This window comes from Mchenga conophoros, linkage group LG20 (assembly GCF_057382185.1).
Source record: "Mchenga conophoros isolate Kocher_MC1m ecotype Shallow Benthic linkage group LG20, M_conophoros_male_GT1.1, whole genome shotgun sequence".
In the NCBI taxonomy this organism is placed as follows: Eukaryota; Metazoa; Chordata; class Actinopteri; order Cichliformes; family Cichlidae; genus Mchenga; species Mchenga conophoros.
Window position 1 is genome coordinate 22,606,089 of NC_140545.1, and position 26,225 is coordinate 22,632,313.

At 43.3% G+C, this 26,225-nt stretch overlaps 1 protein-coding gene across 1 annotated transcript in view; it reads right to left on the minus strand.

Annotated features, from left to right (window-relative positions):
- The window catches only part of LOC146550799 (nuclear receptor coactivator 3-like), a 64,423-nt gene that overhangs the window by 11,025 nt on the left and 27,173 nt on the right, over window positions 1–26,225 (minus strand). Inside the window, exons 2-9 of the mRNA XM_085258727.1 lie at window positions 16,291–16,377; window positions 6,848–6,955; window positions 5,864–6,024; window positions 3,892–3,992; window positions 3,620–3,794; window positions 957–1,139; window positions 515–601; window positions 228–368 (exon numbers count right to left, since the gene is read on the minus strand). Coding sequence (XP_085114853.1) covers window positions 228–368; window positions 515–601; window positions 957–1,139; window positions 3,620–3,794; window positions 3,892–3,992; window positions 5,864–6,024; window positions 6,848–6,936 — 937 coding nt within the window. The 5' untranslated portion in view covers window positions 6,937–6,955; window positions 16,291–16,377. The remainder of the gene's footprint in view (window positions 1–227; window positions 369–514; window positions 602–956; window positions 1,140–3,619; window positions 3,795–3,891; window positions 3,993–5,863; window positions 6,025–6,847; window positions 6,956–16,290; window positions 16,378–26,225) is intronic.

Genomic DNA, 26,225 nt, shown 5'->3' on the forward strand with positions numbered 1-26,225 from the left:
GTCTGTTCAAGAGATCAGTACTGGGATGGTAATGCAGGAGGTGTTTGTGTTTAAATAAGTAAGAGTCTTCTTTCTAAAAAGATAAGTAGTAACAATAAACTAAAAACAAAGCCAAAACCAAGATAAATAAATATACAGTTAATTAAATAAAGCCTTTACCAGCTGATATTTTTAATGTGGATTTCACTGAGATGAATTCACTAAGTCCTTATACGTGCGTTACCCACCCTCATGATAGTGGCGTTTGTGTGACCAGGGCTGCCCATCGCTGTGCTGAAGGAACATCTGAATGCAACGCCTCAACAAATCCTCCCAGCCCGGACGCATCGACGCTCGCAGGGAGTTCTGGTCGATCTGAATCAGTTTACCTGCCAAGCAGGACAGAAGGAGGGCACGCGGAGGGAGGAAGCAAGAAGACGCAAGAAGAAAGAGTCAAACCTGTTCGTGGGTAAAGAAAGACCATCGCGGCCTGTTTGAGCTTCTGTGTTTGTTTAGTGAGTACGCAGCTCCTCACCTGAGAGTTCATGCCTGGTGTTAAAACTCTCCGTCCTCTCCATGGCTGTCACTCGACGGGCCACGCAGATCATACATGACTGAAGGTCTGCAGGCGAAAGGAGATCAGCCTTGACGATACTTCATATTCACTCTGTGCGTTTGAGGCCGATTATTCAGTATTGGTATTTAACATTAATTTTCACCTTTTATTGTTTTATTTATGTTCTGTATTATTCATTTACTTATATCTGATTTTCCACTTTCTTTTAGAGATCCTCTTACAAAAACACAAAATAAGGGATAAGATGTGTCTCATTGAAAAATATATGAATAGACTGTAAATGTGCATGTGAGCCTCTAAATTTGTGAGGTTTCTACAAAACAGTGGATGTTGAGACAAAAACTAAGAAAAACACATTTCTGTGTAGAGACACTATTGTGAATATACTGGCTCCTCCTACCTTCGCCCTCCTCGATCATGGCCTTGGGTTGGGTAAGAGCAAAACATTGCATGGTCTCGTAGCGTGGCCCTCCAGGCCCCTCCTCCATGGGGCCGTGGGCATGGCCAAATTTGACCAGCATCCGGCAAGTAAAGGTGTGACTCTTCTGTCGGGCTGCCTCGCTTCCCCACGACACCCCATTTACTAAAAAAAGGAACACAAACAAAAAGGCGTTTACTCTTGGGAGTAAAATGGAATGAGCCTGACGCTCGTGGGACTGAAAACCACACACAGCTATGAATGGATTGCCTGTCATCAAATATCACAAACAGCTCACACCCTATCCTGCCACAGATCCACACAGACACACAAAGGACGACAAAGGAAGCAAAAAAAATAAATAAAAAATGGCACTGCAACATGTATTGTCCTTCTTTAATTGAGAAGCAGAAGCTCCCGCTGCTGTTCGGATCCCTGGCTAAATGGACCATGGGATTAATCTAGCCAAGGTGTCGATTTCCAATATCTCTCCCTCCCAGTCTGCTCTGCAGTGGGCAGAGGCCAGGGACACTCAGCCATCTATCCTCATTTAGACCCTGACTTCTCATCACGGCATGCACGCACACATTTAGAAGGGGTCACCTTCACAGGGAGATGAAGAAAGAAAGAGGCACAAGGAAATGAAACTTCAGAGAGAGATCCGACTGTTCGCCAAGGTCTGAGTGAAGCCTTATCGGGGCCTTGAGCTGGCCGGAGGTTTCTGTCTGGTAGGTGTGCAGAGGATACAAGAGAGGACCCGGGAGAGCGAGGCACGTCGGGGAGGTAAGCATGGCAGTGGTGGGGAGGGGCTGTGTGATAGTGAGAGGTGATTTAACAAGGCCTTAGGTTTCTCTCTGAAAAAAACAAACAAAAAAAAAAAAACAGAAAGAAAGAAACACCAGCAGTCACCGGGGCTGACGCCTCCCCTCAGACGCAATTAGCCAACAGCGAGGGAGGACAGAGGGGTCAAAAGCACACCGGCTAACAATGAAAGCTCACTTCATGTTCTGGGGACGAGCGTGTGTGTCTGTTTTTGTTGGTGTATGTGTGTTTCTTGGGTGCTTGTGTGGTGTGTGTGTGTGTGTATTTAACTGTAGCTGGCACGGTCAGCGGTCATCCCGCAGGAATGTGCAGCGAGAGCCCATTTCATTCACGGCTTCTAAAGATAATGAAGGGGCAGAGCAGCAGAGTGAGACACAATGAGGGGTGGGAGAGCAGAAAGGGAAGCCGGTTGAGAAACAGACAACCACAATATTCGTCTTAGTAGGCAGCCATATTAAGTATGAATGAGGCTGAGAAAGAGCGAGTTGAGGGAGGCACCAGGGACGCTGAGAGGAAAAGTAGATAAAGATGAGTGTTAAAAGATAAAGAGAGCAAGTGAATAAAGGAGCGTGCAGGGGAAGAGGCAGAATAAGTGGGAGAACGTGTCAGCAGCAACCTCCGAGCAGCAGTGGTGCTGCTCGGAGGTTGCTGCTGCTTAGTTAATCGAGTAGCAGGTTCAGTCGAGCACACATATCCATAATTAATCAGCTTTATAAATAGTTCTCCACGCACATGCTCACATACGCGCGCGCACACACACACACACGGCACCCTGACGAGTGGATTACTGACATAGACGTGTGAAAATACACAATAAGCAGTCGGAGAAAGCAACATTTGCTCGAGTACTGCGCTTAACTCTTTCCTGTTTAGCTATTTCTTGGAGACACGCTCTCAAACGTGGTGATGTGATGCTTTATTTGAGTTTATTTTTTAATAATTTTGAGCCACCGAGTCTGAAAGCGCCACTTATCGTGACGATCACTTCTTATCATTTTTAGAATTTTTTTAGATAACAACACCAAAATAACCAGGAGATGAATTCATAATAGGAGCAATCATCATTTGCACTCCGGTATTAAAGAATTAGCCTCACCTCATCCAACTACACAACAATAAAATGATACTTAGCCCTAACAGAGGGTACTTACATTACTCTGGTTGTACACAAATACTAAAAGTAGAAAGATTTCCCATACTTCGAATGGAGTATTTTTAGGTTGTGGTGGTACTACTTTTAGCTGAGTATAAGTTTTGAGTGCTTGCTCCACAACTGACAATAAGACACACATACGTGCATGCAAACACAGTGAATTAAGTAGAGGAAAGTGAGGAGGTGCATTATTCAGCAGTACGTAGTTTCCAGATGGCTGCCATGGGATCTGAATAGAGCTCGGGCCTGTTTTACACTGTCTGGACCACTGAGTGTGACTGACAGCCGCGCTACGCTCTGCCTGCTTAGCACCGAGTGGGTGGGTGCTCCTGTGCACATGTATGTTTTGTCAGGTGTGTGTGTGTGTGTGTATGCGTGCATGTGTTTCTGAATTGCTCCTATGCACATGAACACGCTTCCCAGGAGCTCCTCATTATAACAGGAGATGGAGTAAAGACCGGAGGTGCAAGAATAAATAACTTTGAGAGTTTACGTTGACGTGTGCGGAGAGTTGTTGTAACCTCTCAAAGTTAGTTTTATACCTCGGCCCTGTGGAAGATGTCAAGCAGGGTTTGCTTTTGAGCAGATGTGTAGCTTTGCAGTGTGTGTGTGTGTGCGTGTGTGTGTGTGTATTGAGATGTGTAGGCTTGTGTGTGTGCGTGTTCCTCACTGTTGGTCTTGGGCAGGTTCTTGTGAAACTCCTCCCTGTCGTCCTCGTGAAGAATGTTGTACACGCTGGTGTTGATGAGCTCCTCCTGTTTGTACTGCAGGTACTGCGTCACGTTGTCCGACACGAACACGATGCTGCCCTCCCGGTTTACCACGAACAGGAAGCCATCCAGAGCCTGGAGCAGAGCGGCCGGAAGTTACCAACGGCCAGGTGGCCAATCGTAAGCATTGATAAAAAGCACGTGATTGACAGGGGAGGAGAGCTGGGCTCACCTGCAGCAGAAGTGGACCCAGGTGGTCCTTGTCGATGACCCCCTGACCAGTTGAGGACACGTCTGACTTTTGAACGTCGTCATCGTTGGATGAAGCTTTACCTGGAGGAGAGGAAATGAATCACAACAAGAAATAAATAAATCGATGACATCACACACAGTCAGTTCAAACCCAGCTGTTTTCAAAGAAGAAAAAAAAAAGAGCAAAGGAGAAACAAGGTGAGAGCTATGTTACCTGAGAAGAAGCAGCCAGTCCTTCACTACCCAATCTGCATCAGCAGGGGGCAGCGTTTCTCAAGTTTCACTTTTTTTTTTTTTTTTAAATTTAAAAATACAGGTGAGGAGGGAGACGGATAGAGGCAGGTTTCTCTGAGGAGCCCGTCAGGAGGAGAGGAGGGCTGGGTGCATGTGGAGCAGGTAGCTGCCGTCCTCATGCTTTATATTCAGTGTCAGACTGTGAGGGACTGGCTGGTAGGCTGGGGCTGAGAGAGAGAGCGAGCGGGAGAGAGCTAGAGAGGATCTGGAAGCTGTAATGGTGCAGGGGTAGGAGCTAAGACACCTGAATTAATGGAGGTGCTGAGGCTGAGAGCGGGAAACACAGACGGAGAGAAAGATGGAGATGGGGAGGTCCGGGGCTGAGACAGAGAGATGTGGATGGGAAAAATGGATTGTGTTGGCTCGTTGTATTAATGCAGAGCTCGGTCTGAGAAAGAGGCGGGGGCTGCTTGGCTACAGGAATCATTCTATCTGATTAGCTCCCAAGGGGCACTGATACCCACACAAAGAAAAAAAAAAAAGCCATTGCTGCCTGCAGCCGGGCGCTGCGAAGTTAGGAAGAGAAGGACGAAAAGAAATGAGGGAAAGGAAGAGGAGAGAGAATGAAACAGAAAGAGAGAGGCTGCGCTCTATCAGTTCATTCAATATCTTAAGATGCTGGGAGCAAACCTGAAGATGCTGCAACTCATTGTGCTGCAATACAGATGAGACATGAGGAGGGAAGAAAAAAAAAGCAGGAGAGCAGAAGTGAAGCAAAAGCAGAGAATCTTACATCCAAGTGAGATGAGAAAACGGGAATGATTGATGGAGAAAAGAGCAAAATGAAGACTGGCAGTAAGACCAACTGAAAGTGAGAAGAGGAGAAGAGGAACAGGTAGAAAGCGAGAGACGAGTCTAAACACCCGTGTCATTTCTGTCTTCACTTCCTGTAACTATGGCAACCTGTCAGCAGCCAGTCAGGGCCAGCTGTAGCCTCTTCCCCTTCCTGTCGAGGTGGCAGACACTGACTGAGCCGAGCAGAAACAAGAAGGAACAAAATTTCACCACCGGCTCTTCCCCCTGATCTCCCTGAAGTTCACCTTGGAAGGAAAAATTGATCCTGACACACGTCCGATTCCAGGAGTTTAAATCTGTCAGTCTGTGCACTGATGGTGCCTCTGCAAGGCAAACGCTTCAGCCTGCAGCTTTCTAGATGGTTTGCTGCAGAAATGACCGCCGCATCACGGAGATGAAACTATGACAACTATGACAAGAGCAGATGTAACTGAACTAATAATTTGGCAGTTCAGCAGAACGGATGGGCATGTGATTACCTGCAAACGTCCAATTAAACAGCCCCTGGCAAGGCCAGCACACAGCTGTGCATGGCAATATTACACACACACAGACACACACACACTCGGAAATGACAGGTTCACAAAGCATTGCCAGTGTTTCCTCCCAAACATAAACAGTCGGGGCTGTGAAATTTGTGGGAGATGAATGACTGATCTGTCCTTGCACCTGGGCTCAGAAGAGGCACGCGTGTGCATGTGCGTGCGTACATGCTAACCCTGCAGCTGTCCATACCGCCGCTATAGCACCATAACACCTTTCCCAGTGTTTCCTACAGACACTTCCTCGCAGTCTACCTAACTTTCAGGGCACCTGTCCGTTTACTGCCCCTCAGTAGCCTTCAGATCACCGTGCCCACTCACCCTGCTCTTTGATCTGGCGGATCTGGCGCACCGTCTCTTTGAGGATGGCACATTTGTCTGGTTTGACATTGAAGCTGTCGATGTCGCTTAGGTTGGCGGAGATCAGCTCCGCCAGTTCCTCTATGTATTTGCTCTCCTGCTCCCGCCGCTTCCTCTCACACCTGCAGGGGGGCAATAAACAAAGATTAAAGCTAAACTACAGCGATGCACTTTTCTCAAAGTGTGATCAAAGTGCTGTTTCTATGTCAGAAAACAATGCAGAGTGGCTGCGAGGTAGATGGCAAGCAGTTTATTTGTGAGACCGATGTCTTCTTTGTGCCGCAAAAAATGACTAGTTGAAATGTCAGCAGTGGTTGTATTGAAGGTTGAGAACAATGGCTATCTTACGAGTTAGTCATTTGCTGATACGGCTAACTGGACATTACTTTCTTTTTTTTTTAAAAAGCTTGCAGTACGGTCACCTTTCCCGGCAAGACTTAGAAGAGTAGATCAATACCACTTCTAGTATTTTTGGATCATATTTGCCTTTATTTTTCAGCTGCAGTGGAGACAGAGACAGAAAATGTGGAGAAAGATCATCAAACGTAGGGTGAAAGGCCAGTGGAAATAAGCATCAATAACACAAAATTGAGTCTACACACATTAACGTGGCAATGGTCAATTTAATGTGTTTGTCCTGATGAAGACCTAACTGGAATAAAAACACATGACTAAAACAAAGTTAGTACACAGGCACTTTTTATTTCTTGCGTTCCAACCAGGTGAAAATGGCTTTACCTTCTAATTTTCAGAGCGTAAAGTACAAAGAGGAAATAAAAGAATTTTTCCAATCAAAACTACTAAAATTTTTTTTGCAGGGTTTCACTGTTACTCATCACGGCAGACATCGACATAATAGCTGTACAGCCAGAGCTCAAGAAGACATTGACCCAGTAGCCCACTTTCCTGCATTTCCCCTCTTGTTTGCTGATCCCACACACTCACCCCATACCAGGCGTGTCACAAGTGGAAAGCTTGCGTTTCCGGTTTTCCGAGCTCAGAGGCTCCATGGAGTTTTCCCCCAGCCCGCTCATCGTGAACACATATCAGCACCTGATAGAAAAAGAGCATAAAAACACACACACACACACAGAGGTGTAAATAAAACTTTAATGCATTGAGTGAAGTGATTACACAGTCCCCTCTTAGCCTTTTAGCTCTCATTATAAAGGTAATTGTGAAGGCAGGAAGGCATGGCAAGCATCCTTTTGAACTCAGCAAAAATAATAAAGGCAGGTTGTAAATGAATAAAGTGCAAAACAGTACACAAGCAGGCTAAAATATGCTTATATCATGCAAATCGTATTCTCCTTGCAGAGACTGACAAACATAAACATGTCTCGTCGGCCGCCTCCTCCTCCTCCTCTTCTTATTTGGAGAATATGAGCGTAAGCATCTGAGGCTGTGTGTGTGTGTGCGTGTGTGTGCGTGTGTGTGTGTGTGTGTGTGTGGCTGTGCATGTATGAGTTCATCAGCTCGCATGGAGTATCCACACGGGCATGCACACACATACACACAAAGACACAGGATTAGCAGTGTCTCTGATGATAAGCCACGCAACACAACTAACCCCGTTAGACAGCCGTCTGTCTCCCATAATGCATCACATTTCGTCTCCAGGAAGTGAGCTGATAAAGGTTGCGGGGATGAGAGGCAGATGGGCCGAAGAGGAGGAGGAGGAGGAGGCTGAGGAGGAGGAGGAAGAGAAGGGAATAGAGGGAAGGAAAGGAAGAAATGAGGAAGGGAGGGAGAAGCCGGTGCAGTGATGTGAGCTCTGATTGGTCATTTTCTTTGCCACAGTGACAGCAGCTGACACTGGGGAAAGGTAGGAGGGAGGGAGGGGAAAGGAGGATAGAGGGAGGGAAGAGAGGAAAGTAAATGAAGGGGAGAGAGAGCACAAATATAGTGGGAGACAGAGGAATTGCAGAGGAAGGAAAAAAAAACAAGGATGAGGGGGGGAGAAATCAGAGCAAAAAGAGGTGGCGGCAGTAGGAGGGAGCGAGCTGAGAGAAAGAGAGATAAAGGCATGTCAAAGAAAGACAGGAGGGAAGGGGAACAGGTGAAAGGAGGAGGATTCAGTAACATTCAGACAGTCTGGAGTGTGTTTTGAATGCATGTGTGGCACACAGAGTGGGCTGAAAACCGCCTGTACCCCTCTTAACCTTCACAGCCAGAGCAGCTTTTTCATTCCATTGATTACATGGTTATCCTCTGACCAGAGCACTGCCTCTCCTGCATAGAAAATCAGGCCAGCGGCAGGGGAGAGACGCCGGCCTGTTATTTAATCATCATGCGCCATGATCTCTGGTGGGATCGGAGCAAAAGCATCTGATTGTGTTGCCTTTTTATTTTTCGGTTTCAGGACAGAGAAGGTCCCAGTCTTCAGTCGTGTGAACTTGGCTTGCGAGAATGAGAACACACCTTCCTACTGAGACAGAATCAATATGAGGACTGCTTTCACGCATGTCTGCAAGACCAGGTGAACCACAAGTGTATTCTCTTGCAAGACAACAACTGGGAATACTCTCCTAAAAGCATGAGATGCTCTGAAATCTCACAGATACTCTTGCTCAATCCTTCCCTCTTTCAAATTTCTCTTTTAATCTCTCCCTCGAGTCCCTCCTGTCTAACTGACTGACTGTCTGCCTTAGTGCCTTTGTCTGCTTGCCTACCTCTTCTTGCCTATCCTACGATCTGCCTCCCTGCGTGCCCGTCTACCTGCCTCCCCGTCTGCTGCTCTTCGTTAGACAAAACCCCCGCTTGCTGTTGTCTGATGAAACCTACCACGAGGGAGATGAGGAGCAGAAGAAGCTAAAAGCAGCGAGAGGGGGAAGTACAAAGTAAGGAGGTTTCAGAACTCAAAGAGCCAAGACAAAGTGTTCGGGTGAAACTCCTTCTTTGCTCCTACACCAACCAAACCCGCCCGTCCGCCTGCCTGACTGCCAGCCTATTGATGGAGTTCTCAAAGGGGGAGTTGCTCTAATTGCAGAGTGAATGAGGCAGCCCCAGAGAATAGTTGATTAGGAGCCTGCTGAATGCCCCAGGGAAATGGGTCACCTCCAGCCTGGCGCGGGCCGCCCGCTTTTCCAGTGCGGGGAGAAAGTCAATTACACGCCACAGGCAGTGTGGGGCCTGGTGGCAGAGAGGCAGCGGGGCTGCGGTGGGTACAATACAGCAGCAGGGGGCAGTGGGAATGAGCCACGTAAAGAAGGAAATGGAGGGTGATGGCGTTATTGAGGGCAGCAAGAGGGAATGGAGAGATGGGCATGAAGACGGCAATTTGAAGGAGACGTAGGGATACTGGAGATGTGAAAGGGAGTGTGCAGAGCAAAAAACATACTGCAAACTAGCTTCCCTGCACCTGGGTTAATGTGCAGTTTGAATGAGAGTATTAGAGAAACTGGAACAAAAACTGTGGAAATTAAGAGGATATTGTTTTGGGAAATGAAAGAGAAATTTTGGCAGGAAAAACGCCAAAACACACAGTCGCAAAGCACATTTGTTAGTAAAACTTACAAATGTTCAAAAAACTAACAATAGTCAAATCATCCATACTAGGATCTTATAATCTTATCTTAAGAAGACACGATTGAGTCGGTCGAGTTGTGGCAGAAAACAGCACTGGTCATTTACACTCACAGCGAGTGTACAATAACCACATTTCACAAATCAGCTGCTTCATGCATGCAGGCAATTATTTAAAGCCCGATTCACAGTCACAGAAATGCATTTAAATGCAATCTCCCCCAAAAAACTAAAAGAAACCAAAAGAAATTGGTTAAAAAGTTGGTTTGAAAAGGAAAGGAAACCGCAACAGAGGTTACGACTAGGATAAAGAAGTTAGGAAAAAAGTAGAGACAGAATCACAACAAACAGCAGGTGTCAACAGTTGGTTTTACTCCAATGTTATAAGTTCCAACTCCTCGGCAGTAGGTGCTAACACTGTCTTTTGACACTGCCTCCAGGTGACAGTGCACAGGTACAACATGTAGACAGGGGCATGCAAAGCTCAGCGTACGGACTACCCAACACAAAATCATGCTGGGATCTTTGTTCCTAATCCAGGTGTGACTTGTGTCCTACGATACTACAATGCGCTCATGTTAGAGGTGTTAAGAGACTGGCATACTCCTTTAGAAATTTTTGTAGGATGGTCGAACAGCTTCAGAAAGCCCCCACCAATTTCCGGTATCATCAATGAGAATTTATGTAACAGAAGATCTGACACTTTACACCCACTTCGTCCAGCCACTGTCCAACTGTGCAAAAAAAAAGCAGTCAACATCTTTCTTCTGCCTCAAGCCCCATTTTTTCCATTTCTTATTTTCACTTGTGAATCTCACTCTATAAATCGACTATATCCAAAACAAAGGCATACGTGTGGTAGCCGTTGCTCTCTGATGTGACTGGACAGCATACTGTACATTTCTTTTCTAACCATACATCCGCTGTTTAGCCCCCTAAAGCCTGAATCATGAGCAAATTCATAAAGAATTCTAATTTTTCGAAAGTGGAGTGTTTATTGAGCTTTTTGGTGTGTCTAAAAAAGAAATTAAGTATCAGTTTGTATGTATAAGTTTTAATTTGTCCGGGATTGTTGTGTAATTTGCACCGGTGATCTAGAGGTCTCAAAAAGTCAAACATTCTACGCTTGGAGTTACGGGGTTAGAGAAACAGTAACACAAATGTATTCTTATATACCTCAAATGATGAGGTTAAAGGACACTGGGAAGTAAAATAAGAGCAGAAATCCAAGTTAGACTTCATAAGAAATTTGTATGTTCTCACTATGCCTGCAGAGAGGTTATGAAACAGCACTGGCTTTAGTTCCCATCTGACTGGTCATGGAAAAGTCTCCTCGTTTGATGACAGGTGAAGGTTAGAGGACTCATGCAGGCAAGCAGCTCTATAACTTTGATATTAAGTTTGACCTGATACTCAACCCTGATCTTGAACTGAGTGATTCCAAGAGGCCATCACCTTCATGCTGACAGCTGACCCATATATTATTTGGGTCAATGGGCGAATGAGGCAGGAGGATCGTTCAGGTCAGCTGTGGTGTCACTTAGGGTGAAGCTAAACTTCTGAGGTCTGCTAAAGGACAGTAGCATGCCAATGACCCTGGATCCCGGAGCCCAGTGGGAGCACGACTCACCAGGAACCACAAAGTTTATGGCTTTATGGCAAAACCAGAGGAAATGGCTCACCTCATAAAACAGAAAGCATACAGTCCTGTTGACTAGTGAGGGATCTAATTCACACACAATGTTGCTTTCAAAATATCCCCCTTAACTTTGGAAAAGACCTAAAGAACAGATTTTTTAGTCTTGGCAGGAAGAAAGAAATACATTATTCATTATGGAGAAAATACAGACACCGCACTGACTGATGGGTAAGCTACAATCAAAGCAGTATTGCTAGGCAACTGTCAAAATCCCACGATGAACACGTTCCTACTCATTCTCATGAGTTCTGAACACAAATTGACATTAATGAGAGTTTACTAGATTTTTTTTTAACGCAAGCCCTGCAGAAAAGAGAAAAAAAGATGGATGATGGACAAGAAACTCCACGGAGAAATGGAGTCGTTCTATTACGGTGATGGACCAAATACTAGGTGGAACAAATTTACTTCTGCAGTTTGTGGGCTTTATACATCCTTTAGAGGCACCTTTTGGGGTTCTTTGTTGTTGCTACTATTTTTATCTCTTGCACATATGATGCCAATGTCATAATCTTAGTTAGGATGGTAGGCAGAGACTGGATCAGAAGACAAACAAAAACCACATACTGCTTTTGTCTCCTGGCTATAAAAGCAGACAGTAGAGGATTTACTAATGAACTGACACAAGATGTTCATGGCGCCCAGAGGGAGAATCAAGTCAGAGCATAAGGACAGGGCATTAATCTATTTCATGTGTCCTCACACTTTGTGGTTAAGAGGAGGGGTGGTGCCTGGAAGGAAGCTGCCTGATGTGATGGTGCTTTCTCACAAGCAACCTCTATCAGGTAAGGTATAAGCAAGTTCAGGGCTACGGTGAAGCACGATGTGATTTCCCCGTGCTTTGTGTTGCTCCTAGTAAATCATGACAACGTTGGTCCACATTGCAACTGACCAATCCTGTTGTCTCTGCATTCAGTTAGCATTAGCCAAGAAGTTAGCAAACAGTATTAAAAACTATCACAAGGAAACCAACACAAGCAACCTAAATTTGGCAAACAGCAAATATTACCATTCCAATTTGTTCCAGAAGCTGGCCATGATACGAATCTCTCATACGTACATCATGTTTTGATTTGAGCTACGGAGATGATACTTTTAGTATTGTATTGTATTGTACTTGTAGTATTGGCTATATGAATAATAAAAACCAAACATGTTTTAAACTTTTGTCTAAACATTTTCTTTAATCCAATGACAAAAAGCTCTGAGGTAAACAAATAAGACTGCAAAAGTAATGTAACTCGGCTTTAGATATGAACATTTCAAACTGCTATAACATTTACTTTGAAGACACACGTCTGAAAAGCACAGATTCTAGACAATTATTGAGCACAATCATGGTTTCCACAGATGAATCACCTTAATTTTTAAGACCCAATGGCAGCTGCGGCTCAGGGCTCAGGTTGTCTAATAATTGGACTGTCGTGCTTCCATCCCTGACTACCCTGATCTGCATGTGGAAATACTGAGCCTCTAATTGCCCTCCACGCAAGATACCAAGATACAGTTGTGGTCAGAAGTTAACATAGGCTTTTTCAACGTCTGGAAGAAGACCCAATTTTGTCATCCTCAGATAAAAAGGGAACTGATTAAGATGTTCAGGAAGAACCCAAGAACCACCCAGCATGAAGGGAGTTTTACGCTGCCATGGACTGAGAGGGTGCCGACCAAGAAAAAACTCCCTGCTCCAAAATCGACACCTACATGGGCAAGCCAAATGCCTTCTGGAGAGAAATCTTCACATGAGACAAAGATTGAGTTACTTGTCACAATCACAAGAAGTTTGGTGGACTAAAAGTGAGGCTTTGCATGGTGGTGGTAGCATCACTGGTGTACTGCACAAAGTGAATGAAATGATGAAGAAGGAGGACTACCTCAAAATTCTTCAATCTTTCCTCAAATCAAAAGCTTCAGTTGAAAGTGGGATACAATTGAGTGTTCAAAGGGGACAATGATCCCAAACACACATCAAAACTGGTTTTGGAATAGATAAAGCAAGCTAACATTAAACTTTTAGAATAGCCTTCCCGAAGTCCTGAACTTAAACCTGCAGAAAATTTGTGGACTACTCTTAAAAGCTGGATCTCCGCAAGGAACAACCAATTTAAAGGAACTCTACTAATTCTGCCAAGAAAGGCGATTCAGCCACAATCATGGCAGAAGCTTGTTGATGGTGACCAACTTGCTCCGGGACATTTAACCAACTATCAGTGGTGGTGTATGCACATATTTGAATCTGCATGTGTACTTTTGACCCTGTGTTTATTAGAGAAAATCCAAAATAAATTCAAACTTGCGCACACAATTCTTGTTTTTTTTTATTAATCAAGGATTCATGCTGTACTGTGATTCCACCCTGGAAAAAGAACAGTTCAAAGAAATAATTAAAAGCCTAAAATCACAGTGACAGTCACGCCCATGATGATGACTGTATGCAAACTTCTGACCACAACTGTAGATGCACAGAATGAAGTGTTGTATGTATATGTGTGAATGTGGTGTAGTGTTCAAGTGCTTAAAGTGGTCAGTAAAACTAAACAGTATCTCATCCATCCATCCCTCAATAACTACACTAACCAAACACTGCTCCCGCTCAGTCACATTTTTGGACTGCGTGAGTGTGTGTGTTCTTGCACTTTGGTGGAAACAATAAAATTATTTCCAATAAGATGAGCATCACTTCAATATTACTGATGAGTAACACTCGCTGACGCCAGATTAAAATGGATGAACAGCAGAGAAAAACTGAATTAGGTTTGGGAAAATAGCAAACAAAGTGGAGAGTCGACAGACCTCCCACAACACAATGAGTCACAGCAGTGGGGGGAAAAAAGGTGCAACAAACAAGAATGAGTCGGAAAGAGTTAGTGGGGGTAGGCGGCAAGCGAATGGGAAAAGATTAGCAACAGCAAATACAACCTCAATCTATCACCAATCTGTGTTGTACATCATCTGTAGACAGGCGGGATTATTCCCATCTAAACATCATAATAAATATCTTGGGTTTCCCCTGTGTGGATTCAGTCAACGTGCAGGCTCCATTAGAAACTTTTATTGTTTGCTGTGCACAAAAAGCCTCATGGTTAATCTTTCAGTTTATCTAGAAACTAATTCATTTGTCATCTCTCAAATGAGATAACAGATCTGTGGCGCTGCCTGCTATCAAGCTTTCCTTGAGTTTGTTTGAACATCTCTCTTTCCATTTTTTCCTGATTGGAGGCGATAAGACCGTGGCGACAGGGCGGTCTAGCCAGAGTGCTTGTTGCTGGCGACAAAAGGGTGGAGCAGACAGGAAGGGACAGAGAAAAGGGAGAGAGAAGGTGACAGAGTTAGAGGAGCAGGCATGCTCAGCCTGGGTGATGCAAATAGCCCTGCTGTCACCTCCCCCGCCTGCCAGTCTTTCATAATCTCTGTTGACAAAACAGAGGCACACGGCCCATGTCTGGCCGTGTAAACTCACACCAGCAGCACGACAAGCTGCTTCAACTACTCGCACAAGTTGCAAAGACTGTCTTCTGGTTTATCCTAATAATAAAAAAGACCTGGTCCTTAAATGACACAGTGTAAGTTATTTAACAAAAACTAAGACAAAATACTGAAGCATTGTGTGAAAAACTACATACACCTTTAAACCTGGATTATACTTGGTTGTGGACATGGACAACCGAGTAGTCATGCCTGTTATACTTCCTTAAAGTTTGCTTGAAGTCTGCTCTCACGTGCATGCATAGTTGGTGCATTATAATGTAATTTCTCTACAAACAAGTCCTTGTGATCACAAGAAACAGAGCGGTGTGCAGACTTTTGCGTGGACCCTCACACTGACTAGGCAACGGCAAAATTTACATCACAGAGAGCCAAGCGGACTCCCGGATGTGTAAAGTATAAAACCTGCTTTCCTGGTTCCACAGGAATTAAGAGGGTAAGTCACAGAAAGGTTATCCACAAGCGGAAAGACAGCTGTCAATCATTTCTTGAGTGGAGGTACCCAAAATTTACAGATCTGTGTGTCTGATCAGGGGCAAGCAGATTCAGAGATACTATGATGATATCAAAGTAGGATATCAAAGGATTGATAAAGATAAATCAAAAAAGTCCAGCACCTCTGCTTAAGAAATTAGCAAATCATTCAATTAATCCTTGAAGTTCTACTGTGTGTGTTACAAACAATTGTACCCACGTGCCTCAACCATGTAATAGTTGAATCTGTTTAATTGTAAAAAAAATGCACATGAAAATGAACCAAAATGGAGCCTCAGTCTAAAAGTACACTGCTGAATGTGTAAATGGGTTTAGATAATACCTTTGTAATTAAAGATCAAGTTTTTTATTTTTATTTTTCTATTGATTCAATGAGTTTTCTGCTCATCCAAAACCCTGAAGTGCCTCAACAACCCATCACCTGACATTTATGCAGAGAAATCAACAAAGCCTTCACCTTAACTCACTGTGGAAGATTCCTGGAAGTATCCTTGCCTCACCTCATTCTTATCCCTCCTATTTTCTTCTGCTTTAGACTGAGTGTCTCCCCTCCTATGGCCTGGACTCTCCTTCCTCCCCTTTCTTACCAACCTCACTCCTCACACAATCACTGCTGCTATAAGTGCAACAGCAGCGAGTTTGCAAAAAAACATGCGTGTGAGAATTCACGTGAACGAAAGAGAGACTGTGGTTTGGTTAAGTGTGGGTACACTTATGTGTTCGCGAGTGTGTGTGTTGTTGTCACCTGCAGACAGGGGTAAAAGATTAATGCTCTCTTTCAGCCTCCGTGGCAGGTAGAGCACAAAGAATAATTTGATTTCTCCTCCTGTCTCCCTGCTGTCTTCCCACTCTTCATTTTCTCATCTCCCTGAAAATCGTTCGCAGCCCTCTTTGTTTCCCTTGTTGCTACCGCCACTACCGGTCTTTTTTCGTAAACTATTCCACCTTCCAAAATTCAACCACACACACACACACGCACTAAAAAAAACAACAAACCCCCCCCCCACCTCCATAAAATATTTGCCTCAAAAACAGACACACACACACTTTTCTCTGCATTTCAGCGTTCAGGTCAGGAGGATGTTGCAAGAGTGTGGCAACAACAAGAAACTGTCTCTGACAAACCGTTCAACCTGAACTCAGGAGGCCGTTACCATGCCAACCGTGCGGGACGTTAGCTCACCTTTCGACGGCGCCAAGATGATGGACGATCAGGTCCCCCCTCCCCTCGCTTTGGGGGCGCGGTCCTATGTGGGCTGATCAATGGAGTCTGGAGAGAAAAGAAAAAACAAACACACACACACACGCAAAAAAGTTTAACAATCATGCTCAACAGTGCATGTTCATTAGGGCAATATTAATGAATAACAAGCAGCATTATTAATCAGCAGCCTGAAGACACATGCACAGGAAGCACCATTAACGTCTTAATGAGGAGAAGAAACTGCGAGGGAGCCCAGCCTCGCTATGTGCTTTTGTCTTCATTACGGCTGCACACGTACAGAGCAAACACATCATGGCTCCTGTGCATTTGCATTAACATGCAGACCTCTCCCACAACCTGACCAAATACACACACACACACACACACACACACACACACACACACACACACACACACACACACACACACACAAAAAGGGATGTTGAGACACAAGTTTTACAGGAAGCCAAAGAGCTGAAACCTGAAAGTGAAGACAGCATGTGATCCACAATTCAGCCACCCAAGTTTTTTTTTTAAAAAGAAGACAAAGTGAAGTGCTTCCACATCTTTCCCTCTGAATGAATACTTCAAAAACACAACTGGATATAAACACCAAGCCTTTATTGGCAAATATCCACTGTGGCGTAGGGACTTGGAGTAAGAGCACAAAAACAGACTATTAGGCTAAAATCACTGCACTAATCCCAAAAGCACATAATAGGCTAATTTGTGTCCATTTAGATCCTGATAAGAAACACTGTGTGTGTGTCTGTGTGTGTTCTTTGGCCATGAGTTGTTGTAGAAGCTCAAGTGTTCAGCGTCTGAACAATCCAAGAAGAGTATCCCGTAGGGGTAAACAGTGCGTAACCATGGGGAACGCTGGGCGTTTCCATGACACCCTGTCATCGGTGAAGCACACCACAAGGCTGGCTCATGTTCTTCTGTCCCTGTACCTCAGCACATGTGTGGGTCTGTGTGTGTGAGAGACAGAAAGTAGGTTTACTTTCATTTTTATTAAATGAATGATGAGAGCGTCACGTCGGAGTCTCTGAGTTCAGTTTGAGTGCGTCTGTGTGATTCTATTGTTAATCTCACGTCTACCAGGCTTTAACTGTTATTTTACCGTTTTTGCCTGCTGTTCTTCTTCCTATAAAACAAATGCAAAAAATGTAACGTATGGTTTATTGCAAGTGTTTCAGTCTTAATATATTGTTAAGTATTTCTACTGTAAATTTCATCAACATTTTATTTTAAAATATAATTACTTTAGATTTATTATCTATAGAGCACTGAACAGCAGCAAAATGAGCTCCCGAATTAATTTTTCTAGTCATCCTTCTAGAATAGAAAGTTTTTTTATTGCCATCAAAAGCTGATAAATGCCTTAAAGCAGAGATCGGTGGAATGCACTAACAACAGGCTTTGGAATCGAGAAAAAAAGGTTTTCATGAGCTGTTGTGCTGAAAAACTGAGTCTTTCAGGAGACAAATGTAGATTTAAAAACAGCATATTAGGCAACAGCAAGAAGATTTGCAAAAACCATATGAAATATTTCTTCATGTTACGCAATATTAAGTCAAAGAATCCATCCATCATTTTCTGAACCAGCTAGCCTATCCTAGCTGACACATGCTGGGAACACTATCGACGGGTGGCATGGCAAAAACAGAGAGGCAGGAAACCATTCACCCTTAAATTCACACCTACAGCCAATTTTTAAATGACTAAATAATCTAACATGACATGTTACATGACGTGTAATATGTTTCTGTGGGAGAAAGCCTGTTAGCCATATTTAACTTTCTCAGTTAAATATGGATAACGAAGAAAGTTACGATCAGTGACCTTCATCTATGGTCATCTACAGGTCAACCATCAACATCTACGAAGGTTGGCTCCACTCTGCATACCAAAGTATCCTCGGGTAAGATATGGAACCCTGAGTTGGCCCCAGTGCATTCATCAGATCGTCAGTGTGTGCGTGTTAGATCGCTAACACGCACACACTTTGCATTTTGTTTGCACTTCAGCGTTCTGATGTATATTCCTGCGCTAACTAATTTGTCTTTTTCTTATGTCTGATGGACTGTGTCTCTAAAGCAGGATTTACGGTCCAGCACAGGTAGCGGGTTAGTTGTCCGGGGACGGCCCGTCTGCCTGCAGAGAGTTCTGTTGTCAGATGGAGGCAGTGTAGAAAATATGTGGTGCAAGCAGTCTGTGGACCACTCTTTCTTGCGCTGTGATTGGTCTGTCTGCCAGCCACGCAGAAGAGCGAAGCCATACAGAGTGTTACAAACAATGAAAAGCATCCTCTGCAGTCGGTGCTTGAACTTTATATACTATATTTATTGATCTTTATTTATTGAGTGTTTTTGTCACCTCTCCTTCTCTATTCCAGCCCACTTGTCAACCAATCAACATTAGACAGATGCTTACATCATCTGTTTCTACCGGTGCACAGTCAGGATCTAGGAGAACTGTACGGGACCGTGTCTGGGGTGGGTGAAAATACCTCTCCAGCCCCCGTCCAACTGGAAACGCTCCCGGGCACATTAAAGACCTTAAAGATGTTGTATTAGATAGTGCAACCCCCTCAGGATTATTGATGGACAGATGGTGGCCCCATGCTAGCCACACCTTGAGCAATTATTCAAAACACAACCATCAGAATACTTCTAAATTTAAGATTTTCACTTGAACACTGACTGTTTGCTCACCTTCTTTATGTTGCGTGCTAAATAAGACAGCTGGACTTGATTCAATATAATTTTGTGCAGATGAGTTACGACAGAATCAAAAATTAGGGGAAAAAAAGCACCTCAGAGTAATCAGCTTTTGTACTACTTGGTTATACTCACACAAAAACTGTGAATTGCGGAACAAAATGTAATTTTAAAGCAGTTTGTTACACTGTGTATGTTTACGTGTGTGTTATGTGCCTATATGCCATTCACCATCAGTGACCTGACCGCTGGCTGCACCCATGATTGGGAGCAGATGGAGGCTGTCGGTGTGTGCATGTGTGTTAGCAGGCAGGAGACAGGAGGAGGAGGAGGAGGAGGGGTGAGCGCTCTAGTTTAGGTGATGTATGGACTCTCACGCACCAACAAAGACCCTCCTTCAACCGATGTGTTTCCTATTAATTGAAAGGGGAGAAAAATAGAGCCGGAGAATGACTGCTTAAGCAGGGAGAATTTATAGCTCAGCTGCGACAAAGACTAACTGACTCAATTTTTTTGTGCAAAAAGTTTAGGGGGGGAAGAGTCGTTCTTTGTGCTGTGCACGAGCAGGGACAAGAGAGTCTTCAGTGTGATCATTACTGTTCTTTGTGCTCACTTTGAAACAGCCGTGAAAACCAGAATGAATAAAATGGTAGTTAACTGCATGTAGCGCTGCTCATACTGGCGTAAAGCCTTGAATTTAAAAGCAGTGTGAATGAGCTTAAGATTCAGAGTCAATGAAGAAATGTTGAGCTTAGGCCTTTTTACAGTCTGCTCTCCTCTGAACACGTGTCTGTTTATCTCCTCGCGCTCTTCAATTACTCATCACCACAAAGCTAAACAAGGCTTCAGCCTTGTACTGTCTGAATGTTTGCTTGCTTTGTCTTTCATCAATGCAACCCGAGTGACACAATAAATATCGTATACAGCTGCATCTTCTTCTCGTTAAAGCGACTGCGCTTAAAGATGCAACGAAGATGCAGCCGCAGTTCACAGTTTAAAGGGGATGCTCGCACAAGAGCCGTTGACTTCATGAGCACGACATGCGCAGCGCATCGTGAGTTTTACAGAAGGAGCGGGAATTTACGGCAGAGATTTCGTCTCGGCGGCATTTCTGCATTTCAAAGCCGCAATCAGAGAAGCTGATTTAGCTCAGCGGTCAGGCTGTTGTGACTTTTGAGGTTTCTTCCTCTTTACTTGTTGCATGATACTCCAGAATCCACTGAATCATTGTTTATTGGGCCTCCTCTTTGTTCCTGAAAGTCACCTCGTTTGGCCTTGAGCGTAAAAACCAGGTGACTTACAGACCTCTTTAACAGCTGCTAAAAGTGCTGGTATTAAGAAGTGAAACAAAAGTAACACTTTCACTCAAATGTATGCAAATCCGAACAAAACCAAAAATAGTCAAATAAGAATTTACCTTCTCAAGTTTTCAGTTTCTCAGCTCAAACACGCGTCCATGGTGATCTACACTAACATCTTCATCTTAAATCGCAGTGGTCTGCAAGCTGAACCACGACATGCTACACCTCCAACTTAATCTAGTTTAGGATGAAGAAAATATAAAGAAACAGACACTTCCTCATCTGGCGTCTTAATTACGACTGTAAAGCTGCGTGCAACCAATGAGCAGTCAGGATAAGATAAAGATGGTAAAACCGGACACGTGCCTTCATCTGGTACCATCAGCTGAACCAGGAAGAAAACCAGGAACGAGGGCCATGCTGTCATGCAAGAAAGTGAAATAATCCCTCTTGCTAACAAAGTCCATTACAGTGTGGATTTATATGAGACTAATCAGTAAGCGGGTGATCTTTCTTAAGTAGACTCAACGTCTACAGACAAATAAGTACAAATAATATTTCAAAATAAGTTCACTGCAGTAAAAGCACTGGGAATCGGTGGTCTAAAATTGTAGAATGAGGTACTAAAAAGTCCAGTGGAAAAATATGAATCCAGGTACAAAGTGCATGAAGCTGCAAATGCATTAAGATAAAAGAAACACTGTGACAAAGACCCGATGTACCTTTGCTAGATATGGGACCGACTGGACCCTTTTACAAAAAGAACAAGTACATTTTTAAGCCAGAAAAAAAGCCCTGCGTTGTATAAATGGCACTGAACATTTTCCTGCCCTTTCCTCGCTCCAATGTCAAGAAGTGGCACAAAAATTCGGGTTCCAATGAATAAATAGAAACAAATAATGAATAAACAAATAAATACAACAAACACTGGATTAAATGAAATGTAAACCAACACCGACACAAGGCTGGTCAACAGCACCAGCAGCAGTCATCACAAACCCGGGATGTAACTGATACACTAAATGCCCTTCCTGATGCATCCCTCACCTTTTATCCATGGCTGGCATGTGTACAAACTCTAGCTGTCCAAATGAGATGGACAGTTATAGAAGTGAAATGACTCATTTGAATCATATTCAGTCCACTTGCTGTCATAAAGTCAAACTTGCATCGGGTTACTTATGAAATGTAGGATGAACTAAATAATTTGGCTCATAACATTTGTGAGCAGAAATGGCTTCAGCTGAGAAACACATCTACAGCACTCATATAGTTAATTTTTTGGGGTTTTGTTTAGGGCTGTGCGATATGACCAAAATCTCATATCCCGATATAAGAATTCTATCGTCTGATAACGATATAAATCACACAAATGTAACATTTTCTGTAAATTCTATGAATCTCGGGCAGCTCGACTTGCGGGAAGTGTTTCCAGCTGCGCGTCATGTAGCTGGAGTCGAGTGTTTTAACCGATGCATGAAACTATACATTTTTAGACATAAGTTGTAACGGCCGCCGTTTTCTTTGTGAGTATTTATTACACGGCGTGCTGCGGGGAAAAGTCTGTTCTAACGTTTGAGTCTAAGGTTTATTTTTTAGCACCTGGCGGCTCTTTTTTACTTCTCAACCGTAAATAATCTGCTCTTTCACGTGATTCAATTTATTTTGAAAAGTCTCAACAGGATCTTGAGCTTTATTGTTAAAGGTTTATGTGGAACATAAACAAGCGGACACGCGATGGTGTTTCCGTTGTTGTTGCTAACCACAACGCATAAAAACAGGCGCTTGTCCGTCCGTAGTGTGGTTATATAAAATATAAGAGAAAGAGAGAACTTTAAGAAATTAATATAACCACTACAGTGACCATCAGAACGATGAAAAAATATTGCCGTAAACAGTTTATTTTGCGACACCACGAAACAAACGATAGCGTAAAATGAAACGATAGATGTTTTTATATCGTCATCTGATATATATCGTTATATTGAACGGCCCTAGTTTTGTTTCTGCCAAACAAAAAACTAAATCCAAAGTGAAACCAGCTATACAATCTTAATTAAATAGGACCTATTATGCTCATTTCCAGCTCCGTATTGTTTATTCTTGGACTCTACTACAGTCTAGATACTGGTTTTAAATGTGCTATAGAAACAAATCTAACATTGACATTTACATGTATGCTGACACCATCCACACATGATGGAAAATAAGAAATATTAAGTCCCTTTTAAGTTTTCCTGGAGTTATTTGACAGCTGAAAATCAGTTTTTTTAAACACGCTTTAAAAATGTTTTTTTCTTTTAAAAAAATCACGTCCAGACGGATCTTTGTCTTCAGGCGTCTGATGGAGGCACAGAAACTTCAGACTGATCCAGGAGTTGTTTCTGTGTGAGCTTTATTCCTTTCCCCCTCTCTCTTCCCTTCTCCTCACATTTTATAACAGGCTTTTTCTCTCCGTGTGTCTATCTTCTGTAATGGCTGTGAATAAGGGAAATTGTGTGCACTAGCCAGCATACACAACAGCACAGTGAAGACAGCATAAAAGTACATTGTGTGAAAGTGAGTGTGTGTACTCTGGGTGACTCTGCTTTAGTTTTGCTTCGCTCAGTCCCCCTCCAACAAACCCGGCGCTCACACTGGAGCAAAATACGAGCCAAGCCACATCTTGGCACCTTACCTCCCCTTAAACAAATCAGACCACAGAGGCTAATAAAAAAAACTCTGAGTCCAAAGCTCGCCTCCACAGACAATGGGGTACAAAGAGGGGAGCCACTCTCAGCTACCCCACTCCGTCTTAAATGAACCCATACAAGACTCAGAGCTTCTATTCACCCCCAACAGCAATAGTTTCACCACTGTCTCCATCATCTACACCCTCTTTTTGTTGCTTTTAAATGGAGCTTTGATGTTATATTGTTCTCAACAGGCCTTGCTTAAAAAACACTAATTGCCACTAAACTAAGAAGCAATTTGCTTCTAAAGTGAGAGAGAACTTTCCATCTTTAGACCAATTACTGCTATCATAGCGCACAGCCTGCTACTTCAAACTTCACACTTCAGAGAGGGGATAGAGGGGGTGGAGGATGAAGAAAAGCAGAGGGAAGGCGTCTGGCTCGGGGCAGAAATAGGCCAAGCAGGTCTAAAAAATAAAACTCATCCAGCCATCCAGGGTGTGTCTGCTGTAGGCTGCCATCAAACATGCATTTACATATTCAAAAAAAGAAACAGGCGTTTGCATGAGTCATCCTTTCCAAGAAGGTAGAGGAAAACCACACAGCACACTGTATCGTGCTACAGTACAGTAGGAAGTGTGCAAGATTTCGTTAGTTCCAACATTAAACATGAATCTGCAGTTAAGCTGCTAAATGAACTGTTAAAGTGAAGCAAATATAAAAAGAATAAAAGAAAAGTTAGCGTATCAGGTTTTTGCACTTTAAAATGATTTTAAAAACATGAATCTTGTAATAAAAATTCTTTTAGAATTCACTTGATAGAAATGCTCAAGATCAAAAACTAAGGAGATCACTTCACACATGCACAGTCTCCTTTATTTGTGTTTAGTCTCATCTCTCCACATAAATTAATCATTTTCAGACAATGACTAAAAACAGTGACCTCGTGAAGTTTGTCGTTTCCTCTTCTTCCATTTAGGGGTCGCCACAACGGGTCATCTGCCTCCATCTCAACCTATCCCTAGCATCCTCCTCTGTGACACCAACCCGCCGCATGTCCTCCTTCACTACACCAACGAACTTTCTCAGAGGTCAACCTGAGCTGTCCCTCTGATACGTTCATTCCTAAGCTTGTCCATGAGAATCTCAGCATCTTCACCTCCAGCTTGCACCAGTCCTTTTGTTAATGCCACTGCCTCCAAACCATACATCACAGCAAGTCTCACAGTTAACAACAAAAGCCCTACACTTTCACTATTACTGACTTTCATTTTTTTCTCTCCAGAGCACATCTCCACCTCTCCTCTTTCACTACAGATCAGTGTCATCTGCAAACATCACAGTCCACGGAGAACAAGCTTCACTTTTTCAAGCTTCACCATGGCGATCATGGTCTCAGCACTGTAACTGAAACAGGAGTGATAAAAAAGTGGCACGAGAAAAAGCACCACCCTGCTTTGCATCACAGCATTTAGTTTCATTTGTTCAGTAGCTTCTACTGCCAGGCAACTTTGCAGGGGTTTAACTGACACACACTCATGAGCAAAAATTAAGCAAAGAACAAGTATTCAGAATTGTGTTGAAACTTTTCAGGCCTCCTGTTGTAAATCAAACCTTTTTTATGTTTCTCCATTCATTACTCCAGACTTCTCCCGTAATTTTTCACCCGAGAGCACGTTGCTTGTTTTTCTTTGTTAAAACTACACGAACCTTTAATGAAAGTGTAGTCATTGGCTCCGAGTTCAAAACCTCACAGTGTTCGAGTTGACGCTGTGTTTGTGTGCACAGTAAATTAGCAAGTGACAGACGAGAGCCCAAGTTACTTCCAAGAACACGAGCTGCACAGTATCACCATAAATCATTGACGATATGTGTCATTAAAAAAAACTACTTTGCTGAACTGTAATTGTGCATTAATGTCAACAGGGATTGTTGTCAACACCTGAACCTTGCCACGAGCTGAACACATGTGGACAGAGGAGAGTGTGAGACTGGCTAAATAACTACATTAAAGTGCCGATGCATTCTTGCTCATCAGTAATGGCACAGAGCCACAAAGAGTCCTGATAAGATAAGGACAGTAAAACCTCACATGTCCTCATTTGGCACGTTAGGGCTGAGCCGTGAAGAAAACTTGCAGCCACACGGTGACGAACTCTGTGAATGAGCGTGTCGTAAAGACACCTCAGGGTCAAAACATGTTTGGAGCACCAAGTCTGACACGTGCCTACACAGTCAAACACAGTACAGGGTTAAATAAAACACCTCACTGGGAGCCATTAATTATGCAGGGACTATGCATTATCATAACATAGAGGTCTGTTACTGTGAGTTAATTAACAATGAACCAAGAGGCATGGCTGTCATATCAAAGAACGATGAATGACTGGAGCTTTGGTAAATACTTAAAACACTGTTGTCATCACAGAGCATAAATTACCTAGTTACAAGCCTCATGGGGTACAGAAAGAAAAATGCAGGGAAACTGCAGAGAAAACACTCACCTGCTTTCCTTTTGGTGATTGTAAAATGAATTTAAAATGAGGGGAAAAAAATAAGGGCTTTCAATATCGCTGTTAGTGTATGATCTAATTAGTGTGACAGGTCAGTCAATAAGTCACTCCTCTCCATATCTAAACACACCCTTAATTGTTCACCTGCTGCCAACTTCTCACAGCAGAATCCAACTGGAATTAAAAACTGCAGTTTCCACATGACCTAAAAATCATTTATTGTAAGGCAGCAATGTAGGTTTCAATAAAAACTGAAACATGTAACTCTAAAACAAAAGGTTGGCTCAGACTGAAATAATCGTAGATAGGTGTAGCAAATAAAATGCCTTCTCTGCTTCTATAAAGTAAGAAAAAGACCCTAACACACTGCTCAATAAATAAATACATTTGAAAACACATCATACCTCAATGGAAAAAAAAATCATGCTGGACATCTATACTGATATGGACAGGGTAATGTGTAAATCAATAGTTTGTGTGCCCTCCACATGCTTGTATGCATGCCTGACAACATTGGGCATTGGGTTTCCAATGAGATGATGGATGTTGTCCTGGGGGATCTCAGATCTGAACCAGGGCATCACTGACCTCCTGGCCAGATTGAGGTGCAGCCTGGTGGATGGACCAAAACGTGATGTCCCAGGGGTGTTCTACTGGATGTAGGTATGGCGAGTCTGTCAGTGGTATCAATTTCTTCAACCCCTA